This window comes from Canis lupus, chromosome 28 (genome assembly GCF_003254725.2).
Source record: "Canis lupus dingo isolate Sandy chromosome 28, ASM325472v2, whole genome shotgun sequence".
NCBI lineage: Eukaryota > Metazoa > Chordata > Mammalia > Carnivora > Canidae > Canis > Canis lupus.
This window is the reverse complement of record NC_064270.1, coordinates 9,845,665-9,866,840: the sequence shown is the minus strand read 5'-3', so window position 1 is coordinate 9,866,840 and position 21,176 is coordinate 9,845,665. Positions and strand designations below refer to the sequence as shown.

At 41.1% G+C, this 21,176-nt stretch overlaps 1 protein-coding gene across 3 annotated transcripts in view; it reads right to left on the bottom strand.

Annotated features, from left to right (window-relative positions):
- Positions 1 to 20,193, bottom strand: part of DNTT (DNA nucleotidylexotransferase) — a 29,070-nt gene extending 8,877 nt beyond the window's left edge. For 2 of the 3 annotated variants that reach the window (XM_025466747.2, XM_035707663.1), the window contains exons 1-8: positions 19,948 to 20,193; positions 8,686 to 8,857; positions 7,798 to 7,926; positions 6,596 to 6,766; positions 5,542 to 5,613; positions 4,180 to 4,303; positions 1,775 to 1,907; positions 634 to 742 (exon numbers count right to left, since the gene is read on the bottom strand). In XM_025466747.2, the coding sequence (XP_025322532.1) occupies positions 634 to 742; positions 1,775 to 1,907; positions 4,180 to 4,303; positions 5,542 to 5,613; positions 6,596 to 6,766; positions 7,798 to 7,926; positions 8,686 to 8,857; positions 19,948 to 20,150 (1,113 nt within the window). In that variant the 5' untranslated portion in view covers positions 20,151 to 20,193. Of the gene's footprint in view, positions 1 to 633; positions 743 to 1,774; positions 1,908 to 4,179; positions 4,304 to 5,541; positions 5,614 to 6,595; positions 6,767 to 7,797; positions 7,927 to 8,685; positions 8,858 to 18,113; positions 18,517 to 19,947 lie in introns of those variants that run through there. The other variant, XM_025466746.3, reaches the window with a different exon arrangement.
- Positions 20,194 to 21,176: the final 983 nt, after the last annotated feature.

The following is a 21,176-nucleotide window of genomic DNA, read 5'->3' as shown; positions in this document are numbered from 1 at the left end:
TTTGGGAAATGGAGCTCTCACTGGAGTGGGGCACGAGTCAGGGCCCTGTAGGTGGCTCTGGCTGCTGCTCATCCTTCACTTCCTCTGCCTGGCAATAGGTAGCCTAGGGTAAGTCTGATCTCCTCAGTGGGTGGAGGCTTCTGAGCCCAGCCTGTCCTGGCTAGTTCCCTTCTTCCCGTCTCAGCATAAAGTCAAGGTGGTTGTTGACCAGCAGAGTTCAAGGCACCAGCAACGACTCCTGGGCTAATTCTATCTCAGTCCCAGTGGTCCTGCTCCACCCCTAAGCCTGCGGCTGCCCCTCTCACACCTCCCAGGTCTTTATGGCGCATGGTCTCCATTTGTTTAGGGGATGTAGTGCTCCTGCACATCTGACACTGAGACATACCGCCCTCAGCGGTATGTCTTTGGAAACAGAACAAGTGTGTATAAACAAGATAGATATTCACATCATGGACTCTAGGACTCCAAGCAGATAAGTCTCATTGTGTGTCATGTGGCATCGTATAAGCTGTTGCAAATCATTGAGAATCAATCAGATGGTCATCACACAATTATGAGGTAAATAGTATGCAAAATTCAACTGTATTAATGTAATGCTTGAGTGTCCAAACATCTACTTTTGATCCTTCTTACCTTCCTTTCCCATAAGTTTATCACTTTAGGTAAAAGTTGTTCCTCATCTTCGTCTGTTGACCCAGGGCTGGTAATTAAAAAATCTACATCATGCCCCATCTTCTTACCCCTGACCAAAAAAAAAAAGTATAAAATGGAAATGAATTATATTTTTAGCTCTCAATTTTTCAAAGTCACCTTTATTTCTGTGCCCCATGTTCAAGGTTTGCAGCATAAAATGTTCATGATTATATATTTTTTAGATGTCCTTGGTTGTATAACTCTACTCTTGCAAAATAAATTTATGAAATAAAAAAATCACACATAGTACATATATGATTATATAACTATGGGTAAAAGAAATAACAAAGGAAGTGATTTCTTTTGCACATGCACATGTGCACACTCACCCCCACTTGTCCATACAGAGACAAGCATAGCGACAAGCAAACCAAGCACTTTATGCACATGATATGAGCGAGGGCTCTCAGAATTATGGCATTGACTGAGGTATTTTCTTAGATTTGATTTTCTTCTCCTACTTGTTGCCTCACTTCAAACTTGGCTTGCCAGGATGGCCAATGAACGGCTAACAGGTAAGAGGGCCACAGGGAGAGCTGGAGGAGTGGAGGGAGAAATCTCTTTCTGAATAGGAGGCTTCAATACCCAGCAACTGCACACATCTCTGTGAAGAGTTTGTTCATTCTCTTCATTGACTTAGCCAATATTTCTTGAGTACCTGTTTTGTGCCCGGCACCAGATTCTCACAGAGCACTAACATGTTTGTGCATACAAACAAATTGGTTGGCAGGTACCTCTGAAGAGGGCTGCCTGACTAAGCATGGAGGAGGAGGTGGTGTCTGAATTGGGTCTTAAAAGATGAGGAGAAGTCAGTCAGGTGGCAATTTGAGGAAAGCCAATCCAAGCAGAAGCGTCTGACTGAGCAAGTCACAGAGGTGTGAAACAGCTCCATGTGTGCAAAGGCAAGCCATTTGGGGTTGCTGGGGTGGAAAGGTGAGGAACAGGAGACAAGGCCACAGAGACAGGCTGGTATCAGATCACCAAAGGCCTTTGCATCATGCCCAGAAGCCTGAACTTCTGAATAGGGGGAGCCACTGAAGGTGTTAGAGCCGGAGAGGCAAAAGCAGCTCTCATTATCTACCTCCGGAATCCTCCTGTCATGGTGACGAAGGCATCCGGCAGAAATGCCCCGACGGCCTCTTTAACCAGCACTCCAACTGCTTCTGCTTCTGCCCTGGTCACACAACTGACGAGGTCTTCATAATAGAGGAAACCTAGGGGCCATTGAACAGGTCAACGGAGAGAGTGACACGTGAAATGACTAGCCCTCTGTGGGAAGGGATTCTGCGCCCAGATAGAGCAAACATGACACAGGTATCACCAAACGGTTTTCCCAGAGGCAAGTGTATTCTCTATTCTCTTGGCTGTAAATTTTTCATGGTAATGATAACTCTTTACTTTCTGACTTGTAAGAAAGTGTCTTACCATTTCCTGCCTAAGAAAGAGACTATTTCCTATCCCTCCAGAAAGCAAGCTCTTCGAATATGAGTTCTTATTGAAGAATCAGGCTTCTTGAATGAATACCTACCATTTACTTTGACATGGATGGACCTGGAGGGTATTATGCTGAGTGAAATAAGTCAATCAGAGAAAGACAATTATTATATGATTTCACTCATATGTAGAATATAAGAAGTAGTGAAAGGGACTATAACGAAAAAGAGGGAAACTGAATGGGGAAAAATTAGAGAGGAAGACAAACCATGAGAGACTCTGGGAAACAAAGGGTTGCAGAAGGGGAGGTGGGTAGGGGGAATGGGGTTACTGGGTGATGGGCACTGAGGAGGGTACATGATGAGATGAGCACTGGGTGTTATACTATATGTTGGCAAATTGAATTTAAATAAAATATTTTTTAAAATTAAATAATATGAAACTTACAATTAAATTTTATATTAAAACCAATGGTAATAAACACTCAAAGAATAACCCACCTTCTTGATCAATAAACTGTGCCCTGTAATATTTTAAAGATAATGCATAAAGATTTAGGATGGGAAGATTCAGAGTTGGAAAGTGGTGGATGAAAGTTCAGATACAGTTGTTATAATGACTTGGTTATTCCCAAAGACTCATGGAGGAAGCTTCCTCCAAAAATTAAAAAGAGAAGTACTATGTGATCCAGAAATCCTGCTTCTGGGAATGTATCTGAAGGAAATGAAAACACTATGTCAAAGAGATACACGCACCGTCATGTTCACAATAGCCAAGACATGGGAACAACCTAAATGTCCAAAAGCAGATGGATTAAGAAGTTGTGGTGTGTGTGTATGTGTGTGTGTGTGTATGAATATTATTCATCCACTAAAATGAGGAAAGCCTGCCACTTGCAGCAACATGGATGGGCCTTGGGGGCATAATGTTAGGTGAAATAAATCAAGAGAAAGACAAATAGCGTATGACCTCACTTATGTGTGAAATCTAAAAACAAAAACTCATAGAAGAAAAATCAGAGGAGTAAAAAAAGTGTGTGGTTATCAGAGGTGAGGGAGGGTGGAGGGGGAATTAGAGGAAGGTGATCAAAAGAAGTACCAACTCCCAGTTAGAAGATAAGTAAGTCCCAGGGATGTAATGTACCTTGGGATGGCTATAGTCAACACTGCTGAATGTGGTCTGCTCTTTCGCATCACAATTATATTGTATTTCTATTGCAAGTTAAAAGTAAATATTTAAAACACTTATAATTTTTTGACCCTTTATTTGCATTTCTTCATTAAAAAACGTTCACCAGAGCCCTCCATAAATGGAAGCACTCAAGCCATCACCTTCGATCTGTGGGAGGTCCTGCAAGGCTTCAGCTGCCTCAACATAGTCTTCTCTTCTTAGGCTGGCGGGTCTTGAACAGGTAGATCAACCCTCTGTCTAGATTTGCATACTTTCCCTTCTATTTCCTGGTGTATTGCTGTTTCTAAAGAAGATCTGCATTTGTGCCAGCAGTGACTCTGGTTTGTTCAAATATTTTTTACTCCTCAATCTTCATGCCCATTTTCTGCCCAGCACTCCTTAGCCTCTCACCCCAAGAGAGATAGCCAGGACCAAACATCTAGAGCCAGTTCAGTAAGGACCAGATCAGCAGCAAAACCCAGTGTGACATCTGGATGCAGAAGTGACAGCAGCCACCATGCAGAGCGTCTTTCCCCTATGCCAGGCACAGTGCTAAGGACTTTGCTTGCATTAACTGATTTATTTCTCATGAACTAGCAATGTTGCCCCTCCCCATCCCTCGTCCTTTATAGATGAGGTAGCTTAGGCTCAAAGACTTAAACAAGCTTGCTCAAGATCATGCAACCACAGTGTATTGGAGTCAGGATTTGAACCAGGTCTGTCTGATTCCAAATGCTTGTGCTTTTAACCATAGTATATAAAAAAAGAGAACAAGTGACCCAGCTTGCCCAGACCGGATTTGAAGTTCAGCGGGCTCAGAGCTGTACCACAACCTGGCCAGCCCCTGGCAACAGCAAGAGATCTGTAGGAGAGACAACTTACCTGCTTTCTGCATTGGTGTGAATTTCAGGCTTTTGTCCGACTTTATTTTGCTCAAAGTTCTGAAACCCATCCGGAACCATTTCTCAGATGTTTTCAGTCCCACTCCAAACACAGAGGTAAAGAGCTGAAACAGAGGGAAAGGCATGCCTTTAGTCTCTAAAATGATCATTATGACAATGAAGTTACACTTTTTAAGGTCAAGGGATTAGGAAAAAGTGTAAGGAAATTTCTGACCCAGTTCCTCCTGAATGTGACAAGTGGGCTGGGGAGTGATGGTAAACTTTTGACAGAGCTTTTTGTTTCAGGAGGGGCCTCTCCTGACATGTGGTATTACAAAATGGAAAGAAAGTGAAGAGGTGGGCTCTGGCATCTGCAGAGGCTTCTGTGGATTCTGATGGTTGGCGGCCTGTGCTGTCCATGTGTGACAACAGCTTTCCCTGTTGGGCACTCCTCCTACCCAGAGTCCCTTACATGCGCTCATGCTCTGCATATTTTAAGAGGGATGCTCATGTAGGTTGTGTGAATTCTCTACCATCACTCAGCTGATACATGGCAGAGCCCAAACTCAAATCGAGGCTGTCCGTACTCCAAACTTAGGCTCCTGCCCACAGCCCCTTTTTAGGCCTGTGTATCATTCCGGAACCGAAGGGATGGGCAGGAATCCCTGCCAGCTGCAACTCCAAGGTGGGGGAACATTGGGAGGTAACAAGCCCTGCTTCAAAGTAGAGCAGGATGCAGAGGAGAGCTTCCAACACAGGTTTGCTCTTTAAGAACAGCCTTGTTTTTTCCCATGGTCCTAGTGTCCCCATGATATTTGCACCCATGTGTGACAGATCCTAGAAAATAAGGCAATTTGTACCTCATCATAGCATAGTAATGAAATCATGCACCCTTTTTTATTTTGGCATCTGCTTCCTTGACCACTATTTTGGACTGACTGTGCCTGCCTCCATTCATATGTTGAGGCCCTAAACCCCATGGCAATGGTATTTGGAGATGAGGTCTTTGGGAGGTAATTAGTTTTAGATGAGGTCTTGATGGTAGGGCCCTCATGATGGGATTAGTGCCTTAACAAGAAGAGGCCCCACGGGACTTCCTCTCTCTGTGTGTGCCATGTGAGGGCACATTGAGAAGGTGGCCATTTGCAAGCCAGGAAGAGAGCCCCAACCAGAACCTGACCATACTGGCACCCTGGTCTCAGGCTTCCAGGCTCCAGAACTATAAGAAAATAAATATTTGTTGTTTAATCCATCCAGTTTGTGGCATTTTGTTACGGCAGCCTGAGCTGATATGACCACTTAGAATAAGTACTAGGAGTAACTGAAAAACCATTTTCAATAAATAACATGTAAAATTACTTACTTTGAAGGACTGATACCGTTCATCATTTAACACAGCTTTAACTTCAGAACTTTCTCCATCTTCAATAATTTCCTGCATGGAGAGTTAAAAAATATTTTATGCTAGTGACATTAAACAATCACAGTCTAGAGCTATCAAATTCCCAGACCAAGTAGCTTGATTGTTCAGGAAATGTACACCTGTTGCCTGCAGACTGTTTCCCTAGCCAATCTGGACAAAACATTTCCTATAATCTTAGAAATCCCAGCTTATTCTGAGTACCCCTTTATAGTCCTCAGGGACAAAGTCACAGAATGACCAGGGTCTAATCCACGGAACATCAAACCAAAATATTCACTGACAATAGTATGTCTGAATATTTGTGATAGTTTTCTTTTCGATGGATACGAGTCAGCTGAGACAAAGGGACTTCTCATCTGAGCAGGTTAATTTTGGGACCACTGAAAAAACCAATTCAAGTTCAAGCTCTTACGACGTCTAGCTCTAAATAGAGTTGAGATTATTTTCCTTGACTACTTTACTTTGCACTTAACTATACTTGAAACTTACTCTTGGATGAACAGTTCACTTTGCTGGGGAATCCTTAAACATTATTACATAAATAAATACCCATTCCTGACTTTTTCCTTGGAACACACAGGTAGAGATGCAGAATCAGTTTCACTGCCTGGTCACTCCCACCACCACTCTGGAGGGCAACGTTCCCTAAGAGGAACTGAGGTCCTTCACATAGTCTGTGTTTGAAGTCAGACCACCCCATTGCTGTTGAGCTTTTAGGTCACTTGAGCCTTTACTGTGATTAATAATATGGGAGAGTTCTGTTTCCACTAGATTGCCCCACATAGCCCCAGCTGTGATAATGGATTGATGGATTCTGTGATAATGGGTATGGATTCTATCTATCTATCTATCATCTATCTATCTATCTATCTATCTATCTATCTATCTATCTATCCATCCCACATCTACATAGTTGACAGGAAAATCAACTGCATTTACTTCCCCCTCCTCTCTACCTATTAGGAAGTAGGACAAATCAACATTTCACCCTTACCTCTATGATACACTTCACTTGGTCCCCCAGACAGGGAATTCCTTCTGTGTCCTTCATACTGATGATTGTGAATGGCAGAGATTTAAGTACAGAAGCTGCTCTCATAAATGTCAGAGAGAAGACTTCATTTTCTCTAAATTCATAGTTTTCAGCCAGTACCTCAAAGGCGTCCTGAAGAGTGAAACCAGTTAAGCAAAACATGGTCTGTTCCCAGCCCCTTAGCTAGCAGTCACCTGCAAACACCTCTTGCTCTTGAGTGTTGAAATACCTCCTGAAGGTGGGATTGGGGTCTCCCGTATCTTTGCTTGTTATGAGAGAAGGTGAATTGAAAAGACATGTCACAGAGCACTTTGTAAGGAAACTTTGAGTTCGCTGCCGTTTAGGTATTCGGGAACGATTTCATCAAAGTCTGATCTCATGCTCACTGCATCGTTCTAGTCATTACTCAGCAAGACTTACCCTACCAGACCCTCTTTCCTTGCAGACTTACCCTACCAGGCTGTGGCCAGGATTCTGCCTTGATCACTGGGCACTTTCATTTCTAGCTTGTATGTAAAACAGGCTTGCTGAATGAAACGAGTGTGATCATAATGACACAGACCCAAGGCAGGCACTTTAAGGTAGGGTGCATTTGCATTTCGGTAGGCTCCCTGCAGGGAGCCTGCTTCTCCTCCCGACTCTCTCTCATTCTTTCTCTCTCAATCTCTCTCTGTTTCTCATGAATAAATAAATAAAATCTTTTTTTAAAAAAGAAAGGAACTATCTTGCCTAAGCTGGTTAAGATCAGAAAGGTGAGAATCCAGAATCTACTGTTTCTCAATCACTTGGTTACCCAGCAAAGGCTGTTTATGCATTATTGTTTCTTTATGATTAGCTCTTATTATGTTTTGGACTAATTACAGTATTTGGTTTACCCAAATACTTGCCTTTGACAACTGTTGTGCCCCAAAGTGTGAACTCTCAATAAATAGTAATTTACCATTTCTAAAGAATATACATATATTTCCAAATGTATTTGTCCATTTTTATGACAGAAGTAGATCTTGACAGAAAGAAGAACCAAAGATCAGGCAAGGAGGGTGAGTGAGTGTGAGGAAAACATTTCTAGATTATTCAGGAAATTTCATAATTGAATTTGTAGACCCATGGAAAGAAGCTGCAAGCCCTTCATTTACTCTGGGTAGTATTGTAAAACCCCTTACCGTGAAGACATTGTTATAGTTGTTTAAAGTGGTTCTCCTCTGACATGCATATTGAGAGATCTTTTTTACAGCAACTGGCAGAGTCTTCTGGAGTTCTGGGTTGGGGCTAGCTGTATAGTCTCTTCTCATCTAAACAAATGCATAAGCATCCATTTTTAATAACAATTGATAGTAATAATAATAGATATGACAAGGAAAAAATGGCAGCAGTTTGATGGCAATTGTCTCTGGAGAGAGGATAAAATTATAGGAGAGTCAAAGTTTATGTTGTATGTGTCTCTAATATTAGGATTTGCTACAGTTAACATAATATTTTTGCAACAAGAAAAATAAACATGAAATAGAATGATCAATTAAGTACCATTTTCCTTTTCCATGAACTTATGTGATCATGGTCTGAATCTTCCTGATGGTTCTAGCATTAATGGTGAAGGACTTGGAATTAAGAGTTTAAATTTCTTTATTTTTTCTTTATGAATGATCACGGTAAGAAAAAAAATAGGAACCTTCCACTTTTTGGGCTACCAGAACATCAAGGCTTCCATATTTTGAAATATTTGTCCATAGTCTTGTTCATAAAACTAGCTACCATTTATTAGGTGCTATAGACCAGGCTCTGTGGTGAGCGCTTTACACATGTTACTCTAATTCTCATAACCATCTTGTCAGGGAGGTCCTATTGCTATCTTATATTGTAGAGGAGGAAATGGAAGTTCAGAAAAGCTAAGTGACTTGCCTGAAGTCACACAGGGAGTAAGCAGAAAACCTGGGGTCCCAATTCAGGTCTGTTAATTCTACAGCCCATGTTTCTAATCATCAAGTAAAGGGCAAAGAAAATCACAATCAGAAAAAGAAGAAAAAAAAGAAAATCACAATCATAACACTTACAAGCTGGTGTTTCCCTGTCATCTCCACTGGTTTTCCTGCTCCCATGGATTCTATCAGCCAGGAGATATCAAGGAGTTCTAGCTGCGAGCTGGCTTTTATATTTTGTACCTGCAGCCACTCCAGGACATCTGAACCAGAGTTGTTTTCTGCCACAATGTGCGTGATGGAATCACTGCAGAATTCAAGACAACGTTACCAGCTGAAGGGAATTTCAAATAAGTGCTCCTCTTTCCTTGAGATGTTCAGAACATCCTGTCTCATGAAGAAAAATGCATACCAGACCTGACCATAGGCACAGAGAACTTAGGCCTCCATGGAAGTGAATTCTATATTAATTAATATAGCCACAGTGGTCTATGTTACATGTAAAACACAAGAAAAATAAAAAAAAAAAAACATTAAGAAGATTGTGGTGTCATTGGAAAACCAAAGTACAGAGAAGAAAAAGATGAAATTGTTCTTAAAGTAGCACTGAGCACTCTACATGTGGCTTTGGTGTATCATTTCATTTTATTTGTAGAGAGCTTTAGTCCAGTGCCTTTCACAAACTGTCTGGTTCTGACCCACAGTTAGAAATACATTTTATATCATGACCTAAAATAGAAAGAGATACATATAGATATGCATCTAACGTTCCATTACATTGATTTCACAACCCATTAATAGATGGTGACCAGCTTTGGGGAAATATTGCTTTACATGTTTTTCAAAGCACAGTCTAGTGATAGAGGATAGGTGGAGAGTCTAATAACCACTGAGCCCATACCTGTTTCAGCACTATCCAGGTACCTTCCATCCATCATCTCATTTAATACTCCCAAAGCTCCTCAAGTAAGTGTTATTTTATTCACACTTCAAAAATAGGGAAACTGAACAACAGAGTTTAAGTGACACTCTGAAGTTCACACAGCTAGTAAATATTTATCCTTTTTGATCCTCTCTTTCTGGGTCAAGTATGTTATTTCTGTTTTTTAATAAGTCTTCACAGTCAGCATCATATCATTGGAACCAACATATTTTTTTAAGATTTTAATTTATTTATTCATGAGAGACACAAAGATAGGCAGAGACACAGGCATAGGGAGAAGCAGGCTCCACACAGGGAGCCCGACGTGGGATTCGATCCCAGGACTCCAGGATCACGCCCTGGGCTGAAGGCAGGCGCCAAACCGCTGAGGCACCCGGGCTGCCTGGAACCAATATTTTTAAGGCTTTTTTCAGTTCAAATAATCTATGAATCTGGGAGGTAGTAAGATGCATCTTTAGGCATCCAAGAGAAAAATAAAATTCTTGCCTCTTTTCTACATCTTTTCCATGACTTCTTTCTTTTCCCTATTTTAATTGATTCTTGGATTAGTTGGGTATTTTATGGTTCACTGTTATATTCATAGCCCTAGGTTCTTTCTGGTGGTGGTAGAGGTCGTTGTGGTGGCAGTGGTGGTGGGGTGGTAGTAGTGCTAGGAAGTTAGGTAGGAAGGTACCAAAGAAGGAAAGGGAAGTTTCTGGATATTAGTATCTTATGTGAAGTAGATGGTTAATCATATATTATGATAAGACATGAGGCATTGACAAGATCTGAAAGTGGTATGTAGAGAAGAAAGAGAGCTGGTGTGAGCTGGAAGAGGCAGGATGACTTTGTGGAAGGAGGGATTTTTGCCCAGTCTTGATGGATGGGGAAGAATAAGGACCTGGAAAGCAGAACTTTGGGCCCTCCTGGAAGAAAAGGTTCAGGAGCCAGAAGGAAAGTAGGAGAATGGTCTGGACCAGAGTGAAGAGTTTATTTGGGGAAGTAATTATAGATGTAGCTGAGTCGTTTGGGACAACCATGTTATAGAAGGTCTTAGAAGCCTGGTTGAGGAGGTTGGATCTTATTTTCTGGGGGTGTGGAGCCAGTGAAGGCTTTTGTGAGCAGAATATGCATAGCATCACTGTGTTGTTTAGAAAAACTAATCTGGTCCACACAGTGATTTGGAGGGAGGGAAGAATGATGGATAGGGAGGGTTGGGAGCTACTTAGTAGAATGAAACTGTGACTACATGTGAGATAATTCTAACCCGGTCTGGATCCTGTAGCACCAGGAAGGAAGGCAAAGGAGACATAGGAAGAGCCTCTGGCATTAGTTCACCTATATAAGCAGAAGCAGAGAACAAATATTAATTTCCCATATCTATCACAGTAAAGTAAGAGAAGTTTTGGTAGAAATAGGGATTTATCTCTTTGGGGTGGGGAATGAAATTTCAGGTATGCTGCATTTGAATGGTGGCCGGTTGATGTGAAAATGTCCAGTTGATGGTTAGGATCTGAGGCTGGCGCTGGAAGAGAGTGGGTCTGGAGACCAGAGCTGAGGCTTCTGGGTGTCAAGATGTGCAGTGGGCCAAGCAAAAGTATCGTGTGGTGAAACCACATCTGACAGGAGTCGCAGGAAGACAACTAACTGTGTCTCCAGTCTAGGTCCACATCATTCCAAAAGTTATTTATAATAAGCTCTGGAAAGCTTCTTTATGTGAAGACTTTAAGAAGACAACAAAAGGATTAATAGAGCTACATAGGAAGTGTTATTCCGTCTAGATTTCTGCCCTTTGGAGGAAAGCTTTATTATATTATTATTAATTATAATATAACATTATTTGTTATTATAATTATCATTAAGGTTCTGCCTAAACTTCAGGGGAGAAGGGTGTGCTTAGGAGGAGCTCTGGGGCTCAACTTCCAAAGTCAAGCCCCTCACCATCCGCTCTCCTGCCATCCTCACCCCCACTATGGCTTCTCCTGGGACAGAATGGCAATGTCTGAGCTCATACTATTGGATGAGAACCACAGGCATTTTTCACAGAGTTCTTATAAGCACATTTGCAAGTAAACAGGCTGCCCATCCTATGGAAGAAGACTCTGATTCAAACTTCCAACCCCTGCTCATTAAGCAATTAGCAAACAAAACTACAATAATAGAGCACACACACAAAATCAGACAGGACCTCTTCAGCCATCAACACAAGGCTACTCAGAGTTCATTACTACTTGTCACTGCTTCCCACAAGGTTAGCACAGAAATCAAAAGTCAGCATTTAGAAACTTTAATTGTAATTTGGCACCATCACAGCAGCTTCTTGTTTGTTGTTTTTTTGATAAAAGCATTGATCTGTAATGAATTTTTTGAAAACTGGTCCTTCACCACAAATAATTTAAGAAAACACTGTCTAGAGAATAATCTCTGCTCTAGCCCAATCTCCATTCCCTGTCTTCTCACATTGCCTGGGTTCAGCTGATGGGCTCCTCCTGGCCACCTGGGTCTGGATGACAACGTGCTTCTTGCATCAGGCTTGTCATACCCCCTTTGCAGACCATTAATGTCTCTGTTCATTTGCTCACTTTCAGTTCTGAACCCTTAGCAGCAGCTGCTAAGGAGAGCTGCTGCCTCCCGTGTGTTCTGCTGACAATTTCTTAGTGCTGTGTTGTGGCAACTCTTTGTCTATTTGCTGCTAGGGTAATTTTCTCTCTGCTCTGAGGACACCAATATTGGAAATATTAATAATATTGGAATATTACTATGTGCCAGATCCTATGGTAGGCACATTTCATGCATTCTCTCATTTAACTGTAAATAATGCTATGAGATAGGGGTTATCACCCTTATCATTATAAAAATGAGAAAAGAGACCTTGGAGACATCACAGATTCACCCAGCTGATAATTGGTGAAGCAGAGATTCAATCTTCATTCTATTTTATTCCAAAGCCTGTGTGCTGAGCTAACCTGAACTACCCCTCTTTGGCTTTGTGTTTATTCCATGGCTGTGGAGAGTGCTGCTCTTTTTTGTAGAAGGAACAACATCTGGAAGGGTATTATCATAATAAAAAAAAAAAAAACTCTGATTCCCTTCAAAGGGCAGAAACAGAGATATGGTAACACTTCCTGTTAGCCACACTGTCCCTGCTGCTGCCGCATAGAATTTGTGTTTGGTATCTTATGTCCAATAGCATGTGGACCTCAATAAGACTGCAAGACATGTAGACTGTCCCCCCAAATCTGAAAGAACAGTTGCTATAGCTACACACCAAGATGCAGAAGCCACAGGGAGACCTTCAGGCTCTCTGAGATCTAAATTTTACCTAAACCTTACGGAGAGGCAAAAGTGTTGAGGGGGAGCCCTGGGGCTCATCTTTGCAATTCAGGCCTCTCACCATCCACTCTCACCCCTGCTCCACCACCACTTACCTCTTCATGGGGGATGTCTCTGGACACCGCCCTGCCTCTAACAGAGATAGCCTGAATGCCTGGGGACGTGATGGGGGCTGCTGTATAAGGATCCACAAACAATATAACAAACAGGCATACTCAAAAGAAAAGACCAGATAAGACTCCAGAATACTTCAGACTGTTGGAAAATACACACACACACACACACACACACATATTCTTACTCAGTCCTCACAAGTCTTACGAGGTGGGCAATATGATTTCAGAAAAGAAAACTAAGGCTTGTGGAGGTTCCGTGAAGCCAGGACAAAGCCAGCTGTGCATGACTCAAGCAATCTCTTTAACGTTCTACTAAACTGTGGTTAGACCTCGGAGGGAGGTGGTGTTTAAGTTTTTTTCTATATTTTCCCATTTTATGTCATGAACCAACTATCACCACTTTCTACCTTGGAGGAAAAATACACATGAATGTCATTTTCAAAATCAAAACTTGGGGCTGGGGCTGAGGTGGTATCTGTCTTGGCACCAGTCCCAGGTTTGGGCTTTCTTCTTATACTAAAAGGCAGCAGAAGCACCAGGCAGCAGCCCCAAACCTCTTCCAAAGACACCAAGGTGCTGCTGAAATGGCTGTTCCAGAAATATCAGCGAGTTCAGTTCTTTAAGTACATCTAGTTTCTTAGCCAGGGCCAATTACTGATGCCTTGGACTAGGTTTGGGAGGGCTGGAGCCAATTATAACAATTCTGAACTAGGATTTGTCCCTCAACTTCTCACAGGGAAAAAGATGCAAGGTCTTCTCCTCCAACAAGTGTTCAACTGAAATGTGCTTGGCTTGCTCCTTGGTGCCCCTGAGGGCAGGAACCATATTATTATCTGCCTGGTTATCATCTGGGGGATAATTATGCCTGATGCCCAACACATGGCCAGATTCATAGCAACAGGGAATAGATAGATCTTTGTGGGATGATTTTATGAATTAATTAATCAATAGCTCTAAAGGAACTAAATTCTAGTGTCTACCAGAGACACCCAAGAAGCCTGGACCCAATTAGCAGAGATTCAGATCCAGTAAATCTTACTTAGAGCCCAGGAATATGCTCCCTTGGTAATTCTGATGTAGCCAGTTCTAGCTATTCATTGGTGCATAATCAACCCTCTCAAAATGTAATGGCTTAAAAAAGCAACAACTTTATTATATCTCACAGTTTTGTGGATCAAGAATTCAGGCAACTGTCGGGCATGGTGACAATGGAGGTGTGATGCTCCATAGGGCTCGGCATGTCTGACACTTTGGTGAGTATGGCAGTGGGGCTGGGTTCAGATGTATCTATCAACCTGAGGCAACTTCATGTGGCCTCTCTCAGAAGGGACTCAAACTTCCTTCATGAGGGTGTGAGATCCAGGGAGCAGTAGAAGTCTCAGGGACCTCTGTGACCCAGCATCAAAAGTCAGTGTCACTCTATTGGTTGAAAGAGTCACAAGCTCTCCCAGATGCAAGGCCAATAGTCCTTGCCTCTCCTTGAGAGTGACCATATTTCAAAACCACTCGACAGCCCAAGAACTATACTTTGAGAAATGCTGCTGGAGAGAAAAATCTCTCTTTAACTTCCCCCACACTGGATGTTGCGTTCAATGACAGCCACGTTTCCAATGTGGTACTTAATTCTCCATAGGTACATGAGATCATTTTAGCAGGTACACAACTGGGCATGAAAAATACATATCTTTTTATAACTACATTTTATTTTATATCTATATCTTCTTTATATCTACATTTTATATCTACATTTTAAAATTAGGCATATCAGACCCATGGTTTTTATGGGTATCATGGTTTTTATATTAATCCTTAGGACAAGGCTAAATTATCTGTAATAATTCATCTTAGAGACAATTGAAGGAAATACATTAAGTCTATAATAACGCATGTGGAAAAAATATTAAAACAATCATGAATGCGGCACTCAGATGTTCAGAAAGCCCTGAGTTATAGAATTAACTCACAAAGTTTGGTTCTTATTTTTTTTTCTGATACTTGTATCCTCACTATAGCTGTTTTTCTTTTCCCAGTTGGTCTGCCTAATAGTGTACTTAGAAAAATTCTTTATGAAGCAAGAGGCAGCCACCCTTCTTTGCCTGGAGACAGACTGACCCCCCAATCTGATTTCCCCAGCCTTCCCAGATGGTCACCTGCTTTTATCTTTGTCTTTAAAATTGTTTTCTTTTTGCAGAGAGGTCATTCCCAATTCTTCTCATCTAATGTAGGACTTATCTTGTAAACAATGATTTTAAATAGTAATTTACAGTTAAACTGAGCTGTTTGAAAACCCTCCTGCCAATTTCTCTTAGCAACTGATCTGCTTCAGAATCCCTGACATAAAAAAATCAAAGCAGTTTTATTTGGTTTTATCTCACACCTTTACTAGCACCAGTAGATAGGTTTCTATTTCCAGCTCTGATATACTTAAGACTGAGAGAGTCTTGCTTTGATTTTTTTTTTTTTGCTCCCACTTTATTTTTTTTATTTTATTTTTTAAAAGATTTTATTTATTTATTCACGGGAGACAGAGAGAAGAGAGAGAGAGAGAGAGAGAGAGAGACGCACAGGCATAGGCAGAGGGAGAAGCAGGCTCCACGCAGGGAGCCCGATGTGGGACTCGATCCTGGGAATCGATCCTGGGACTCCAGGATCATGCCCGGGGCTGAAGGCAGGTGCTAAACTGCTGAGCCACCCAGGGATCCCCTGCTCCCACTTTATATGAGATTATGAACAGTAACTTAAAGTCCACAGATTCTGAAACATGACTTAATTTGGACCAGAGGGGGACTAGAGCTTACAATGCATGTTCTTGAATTTAAAAAGTCTTCGTTATTTTGCTGATTACAGAAGTATTCCTGGTGCATCATAGAAAAAAATTAATTACAACAGTTGGGGTGCCTGGGTGGCTCAGGCAGTTAAGCATCTACCTTTGCCTCAGGTGGTGATCCTGGTGATCCTACCCTGTGATCCTGGGATCAAGCTCCTCGGCAGGCTCCCCACTCAGCAGGGAGTCTGCTTCTCCCTCCCTCTGCTTTTGCTCTCTCTCTTTCTCTCAAAATAAATAAATAAAATCTTTTTAAAAATTAATGTTGGTAGACACAAGTTCCTTTGGTTGGTTTTATATTCACCAGACGAATCATTCTTTGAGCACATATTTCCTGAAGCTACTATGTATAAGAAAAATGTCAACAGTCTGAGCGGGTTGTCTACAGGATGGCCCCCCTGATGCCCTTGACTTTGTGGAACCAGAGATGAGTAGTTGGAGGAGGTTAGAAGTAAATCCAAGTGGCCGAGCTGGGGCCAGCCCTATGCCATAGATTAATTACATCCACGTATTGGAGAGGAAGTTCTGTCCTCTAGCAGGGTTTCTGGAGGTCATAGGTCTTAGATGCAGAAAGGGGCAGGGAGAAAGGATTTAAGGTTGTGGTACATCTTGCTTTCATCAGACAGTATGTTTCAAAGGTACCCTTGTGGAAGAATTAAGGGAGTCTGAGCAGGACAAATGTATCATCCGGTGGGTTTCTACTGTTCCAGCAGTAGATATGACTGGTTCTAGCCACAGCTCTTTCTTCTCCGACATCAGCAGTTTAGGTCAAGACATAATGAGCTTCACTGTTGTGTTCACGGAGGAAAGTTGATGACAGAGTTTTAAAATAGTTCAAAGAACTAGAACTAGGGATGAAATAACAACATGACAAGTACTAGAGATTCTCATCCTTCCCTGGCTTGTCCCAGATAATTTGAAGATTTCGAAGTTCTCTAAAATTTAGAATGTTGGCCATGGAATAAAATTCGGTATCTTCTTCATGAATGTGCAAAATGCCTCGAATGACTTGACATCTCCTCTAATTTCTATTTTATTTTATTTTAAAAAAGATTTCATTTATTTATTCATGAGAGACACACAGAGAGAGGCAGAAACATAGGCAGAGAGAGAAGCAGGCTCCATGCAGGGACCCCGATGTGGGACTCTATCCCTGGGCCCCAGGATCATGCCCTGGGCCGAAGGCAGATGCTCAACCTCTGAGCCACCCAGGCATCTCCCCTGAATTTTATTTTAAGACCCAGCTTTCTATCAGACATTGAATAGCATGTCAATGTCCGATTAATATAACATATAACATAATATAAATATAACATGAAAGTGAAACCCATTCCAAATATAAGGATACAGTGCACATATGCTGGGGTAAGAAATAACTCCAGAATAGTTCAATGGATTTAGGTACATCATTTCTAAGCTATGGGTTCAGATACAGGTAAAGTAAGAGATTTTTCCTCAACTGTAATCCTCATGGCAGCCAAAGGTGTAGAAACTATGGAGATTGCTGCCTATATCCAGAGTGTGTGAATATATATATATATATAGTTATATATATAGTTATATATATAGTTTATAGTTTAAATATATAAAATATAATATATATATTTAAATTGTATATACATATTTTAAGCTCCTCTTCCTTTGGTTTTTATATACCAGAAAGGGAATGTATAGTCTTCACTATTAAAAAGTATCTTTTGTTTTATAAATCAACTTTCTTTATTTTTATTTAAAATATATACCTTATTGTAAAAACATTTGGAAAACACAGAATAAAAGCAACCATATCCCTTCCTATTAACCCCTTCCTCACAAAATAACCACTTGCAATATTTTGATGGGTTTCCTTCCTGTCTTTGTTCTGTTTGTTTTTATCATTTGACCTAGTTCATATAATGGAGACAGAATCGTCCCATTTGGGTTTTGCTATAATGGTCAGTGGATCCAGCTTATTAACAAGAAAACAATCACACTTTACATCCTTATATCAGTTTTTAATTTACCAGAGCACATTGACATCCATCATTACATTTGGTGATTAGCCCAGATAGAACAAACTATTTTTCAGGAAACTAAGGTCAGAGAGTGGGGAGGATGTCTTGTCCCACACTACATAGCTGGGAAGGGTCAGAGCCAGAATTGGAGGTCTCTAAATTTCTTACCTAGAGATTTCCCCCTACAACAATTTCTATTGCCCTTTCCAATTAAAGGCTACGTATCTATGCGCAGAAATTCCGTTTGAGAGCTAGGACTTCTACTTCCTGTGGTTTATTTTTGTGCTATAGAACACATTTGTATTTAATGTGTCTTCTGGGCTGCCAGCCTGGGAGCTTTGCCACCATCATACACAGAGCAGCAGTTTGCTTACCATGCACCAGTTTCCTCCAGAGCCTGACCAGCTGGGCTTGGTCCTTGGCAGCAGGCATCGGACGCTCGGAACTTCCTCTCTGGCTCTGTTGCCAAAAGAAGAAACTTGCCTCCCGTGTCTCTCCATGTACCTGCCTCAGCCCCCATGTCTGTATTCGTAGCTGTGCCTGTAACTAGTCAGTCCTTGCTGGAAGTGTGGACGTTTCAACCGCGAGCTTTCTATGTAAGTGGTACTTTGACCATCTGGCTGTTGCTTTCCTGCCTTGCCCTTGTCAAATTTCTTTATCACAAAAAGCAGTTCCATATTTGCTGAAGCTTTTCATTTCTTCTTTTTTAACTTCCTTTTTTAAAAATTTCTGGGTTTTGGCCTTTTACCTGTGTCATCTTTTCTTCACCTAATTCCAACATACTGTGTCAGTCGTAAGATTAGGTAGATTTAACAGATAGATTAAATCTATAATTCCATGGAAGGGATGTGGAGATTTGGGCCTAACATCCCAAATGAGATAGGGGGTTAAAACATAAATAAGAGGCAGAGAGGGATAAAGGAGAACACACAAAAATCACATGGGAGAGAGACCAAGGGAGATTCAGGAATTTCTGAATAGGGCATTTTAGTAAAAAAAATAAAATGTTTCTGTGACATTGACTCTTCAAATGAATTATGAGTATTTTGAAAATTATAATATCTTATTATTGACTTCTTACATGTGTTTCTCTAGCAATTTGAAGTTGGCGTTTCTTCAACAGGAAATGCTTATTCAATTTAGTTTTTAATATTTTAACATCAAATATATAATATTTAGTATTAAATATTTAAATATTTAAAAGTATTTTCAAATACAAATTTATTTTCATATATAATTCTCACAATTTTTCCTAAGAAAGTTGTGGTCAATCTATTTCTTGGACAATTAATGCCAGCCACTTGCATTGATTATCCTTTATCCACTGCAAGCCCCTAGCCATTCCATTTGGAATTACTTATGTCAAGGTTTTAATACCATTTATTTCTGGATTTTGTGTTGTCTTCTCTTCCAGCCAGTGGAGACCAATGAACAGCTGATAGAAAAACAGTTAGAAAAACAACAAGTCTAATTGCTGGGATGAGTGGGGTTGTGAGTGAATGAGTCTGGGTGGCCTAAGAGGTGGCTTCAGTTGTCTTTTTGTCTGGCAAACTTTTGTCTGACCGTATCAGTCTCAGCAGCATGTCTACCAGCCCTGGACAGAGCTGTCCTTGAATCTAACCAGCATTCCTCTGTAAACCCCACTGGTACCAATCTTTGGAAAAGCATTATCAAGGCCACTTTTGAGTGTCGATGGAGAGCCAGCTACAGTCACTCCTCCTAGCCCACCACAGACACTGGTCACCTCAGCACAGCCAGGTATTTCGCTTAATTGCCAAGGAATCAAACCATTCTTTCTGCCTCAGAGTAGCTGACATTTTTTGATTGAACTCAGTGGGGTTTGTTCAATTTAGTCAGGAATAAAATTGAGTGCTATCAGCATTAAATTTTCCAATTAAGTTTCTGTTATGATCCCTGGATACCACATCTCATAATGGTGAGAGGCAAAAACAAAAACAAAAAAACACCAATCCACAACTGAAATAACCTTATCTTTTGGTGCCAACTAGTTTCAATATAATTGTACCACTCACTCATTTTATTTCCCCAAACTAGTTGGCTCGAACGTGTTCTTTGATTGCAAACCTACTTTCCCAATGGGAACATCACCTCTTCTGTATGTGGAAGAAAACATAGGTTCCTTGGGTTCCAAAGAAGCTGTTCACAAAAGCCCTGCTTATTCACAAAGTGAAATCAGTGATGTCCTACCTGAACTCATTATCAACCCTGAATCCTTTCCTTCGTGCCAGCTCCATGAGGAAGGCTCTGCGGGTGGTTCCCATTTTCTTCTCCAAAATATAGAGGACCAAATCCTGAAACTTGATGTTATGAGGTGGAGAAACCATTGGGGCACCCATTTGCCTGGGCCTCTTCTTCCGAGGGCCTGAGTGGGCCATTTGCAAAGGATCCATGGGAAGAGACTTCTGATGCTTCTATCTGTGCCATCAAGTGGTGTCTCCAGAAATGAGGGAGAGCCTGCCCTTCTTCATGAAGAGTTCTGATGTCATCTTACTTGTAGATTCTCCTACCAGGGCAAGGTTTCCTGGGCTCTGCCATGGTGACAGCTTCCTGCTGAAGAGCAATGGAGAATATTTATCTCTGTTCAGCTTATTTGTTCAATGTGGAAATCATAATGGAAACAGTAAATTAACTTTGCTTTCCTGTGCATATTCTTACCAGATCCTCAAAATAACCTTGTGAGGAAGGTAGGGAAGCATCATTACTCCCATGTTAGCATCTATCTATCCATTCATTATTCTTTCATTCATTCATTCATTCATTCATTCATTAAGACCCTTCTTGTCATTATTTTTGATTCCTTTTTTGTTTTAAAGATTTTATTTATTTACTCATCAGAGACACACACACACAGAGAGGCAGAGACACACGCAGAAGCAGAGGCAGAGAAGCAGGCGCCATGCAGAGGCAGAGACAGAGAAGCAGGTGCCATGCAGGGAGCCCGACATGGGACTCGATCTCGAGTCTCCAGGATCACACCCTGGACCAAAGTCAGTGCTAAACCACGGAGCCACCCGGGCTGCGCTGATTCCTTTTTAACATTCCAACTTGCTTGCATTCTCTTCCTTTCAGCCAATCATTATAATACATTGGATTTCTATAGTTTCCATGGGTGTTATACATTGTGTGTTATTTTAATTTTACATAAATGGCATTGTTACATTTATCATTTTGCTGATCACTTTTTCACTCAAAACTATGTTTTCCGACCTCCCCATATTGCTCTATGTTCTAAACTGTTATCTCTAATTGTTCCACAGTAGTTCATGATGGACTTTTTAGCTATGTTGGTACATTTCGTAAGTGAAGAAACCAAGGCTCAGGCAATTTACTCAAGATCACAGAGTAAGAGGCAGAACCAGGTCTTAAACTCAGGTTTCCAGACTCCAAATGTTATATAGCTCAGTTTTTTAGTGGAC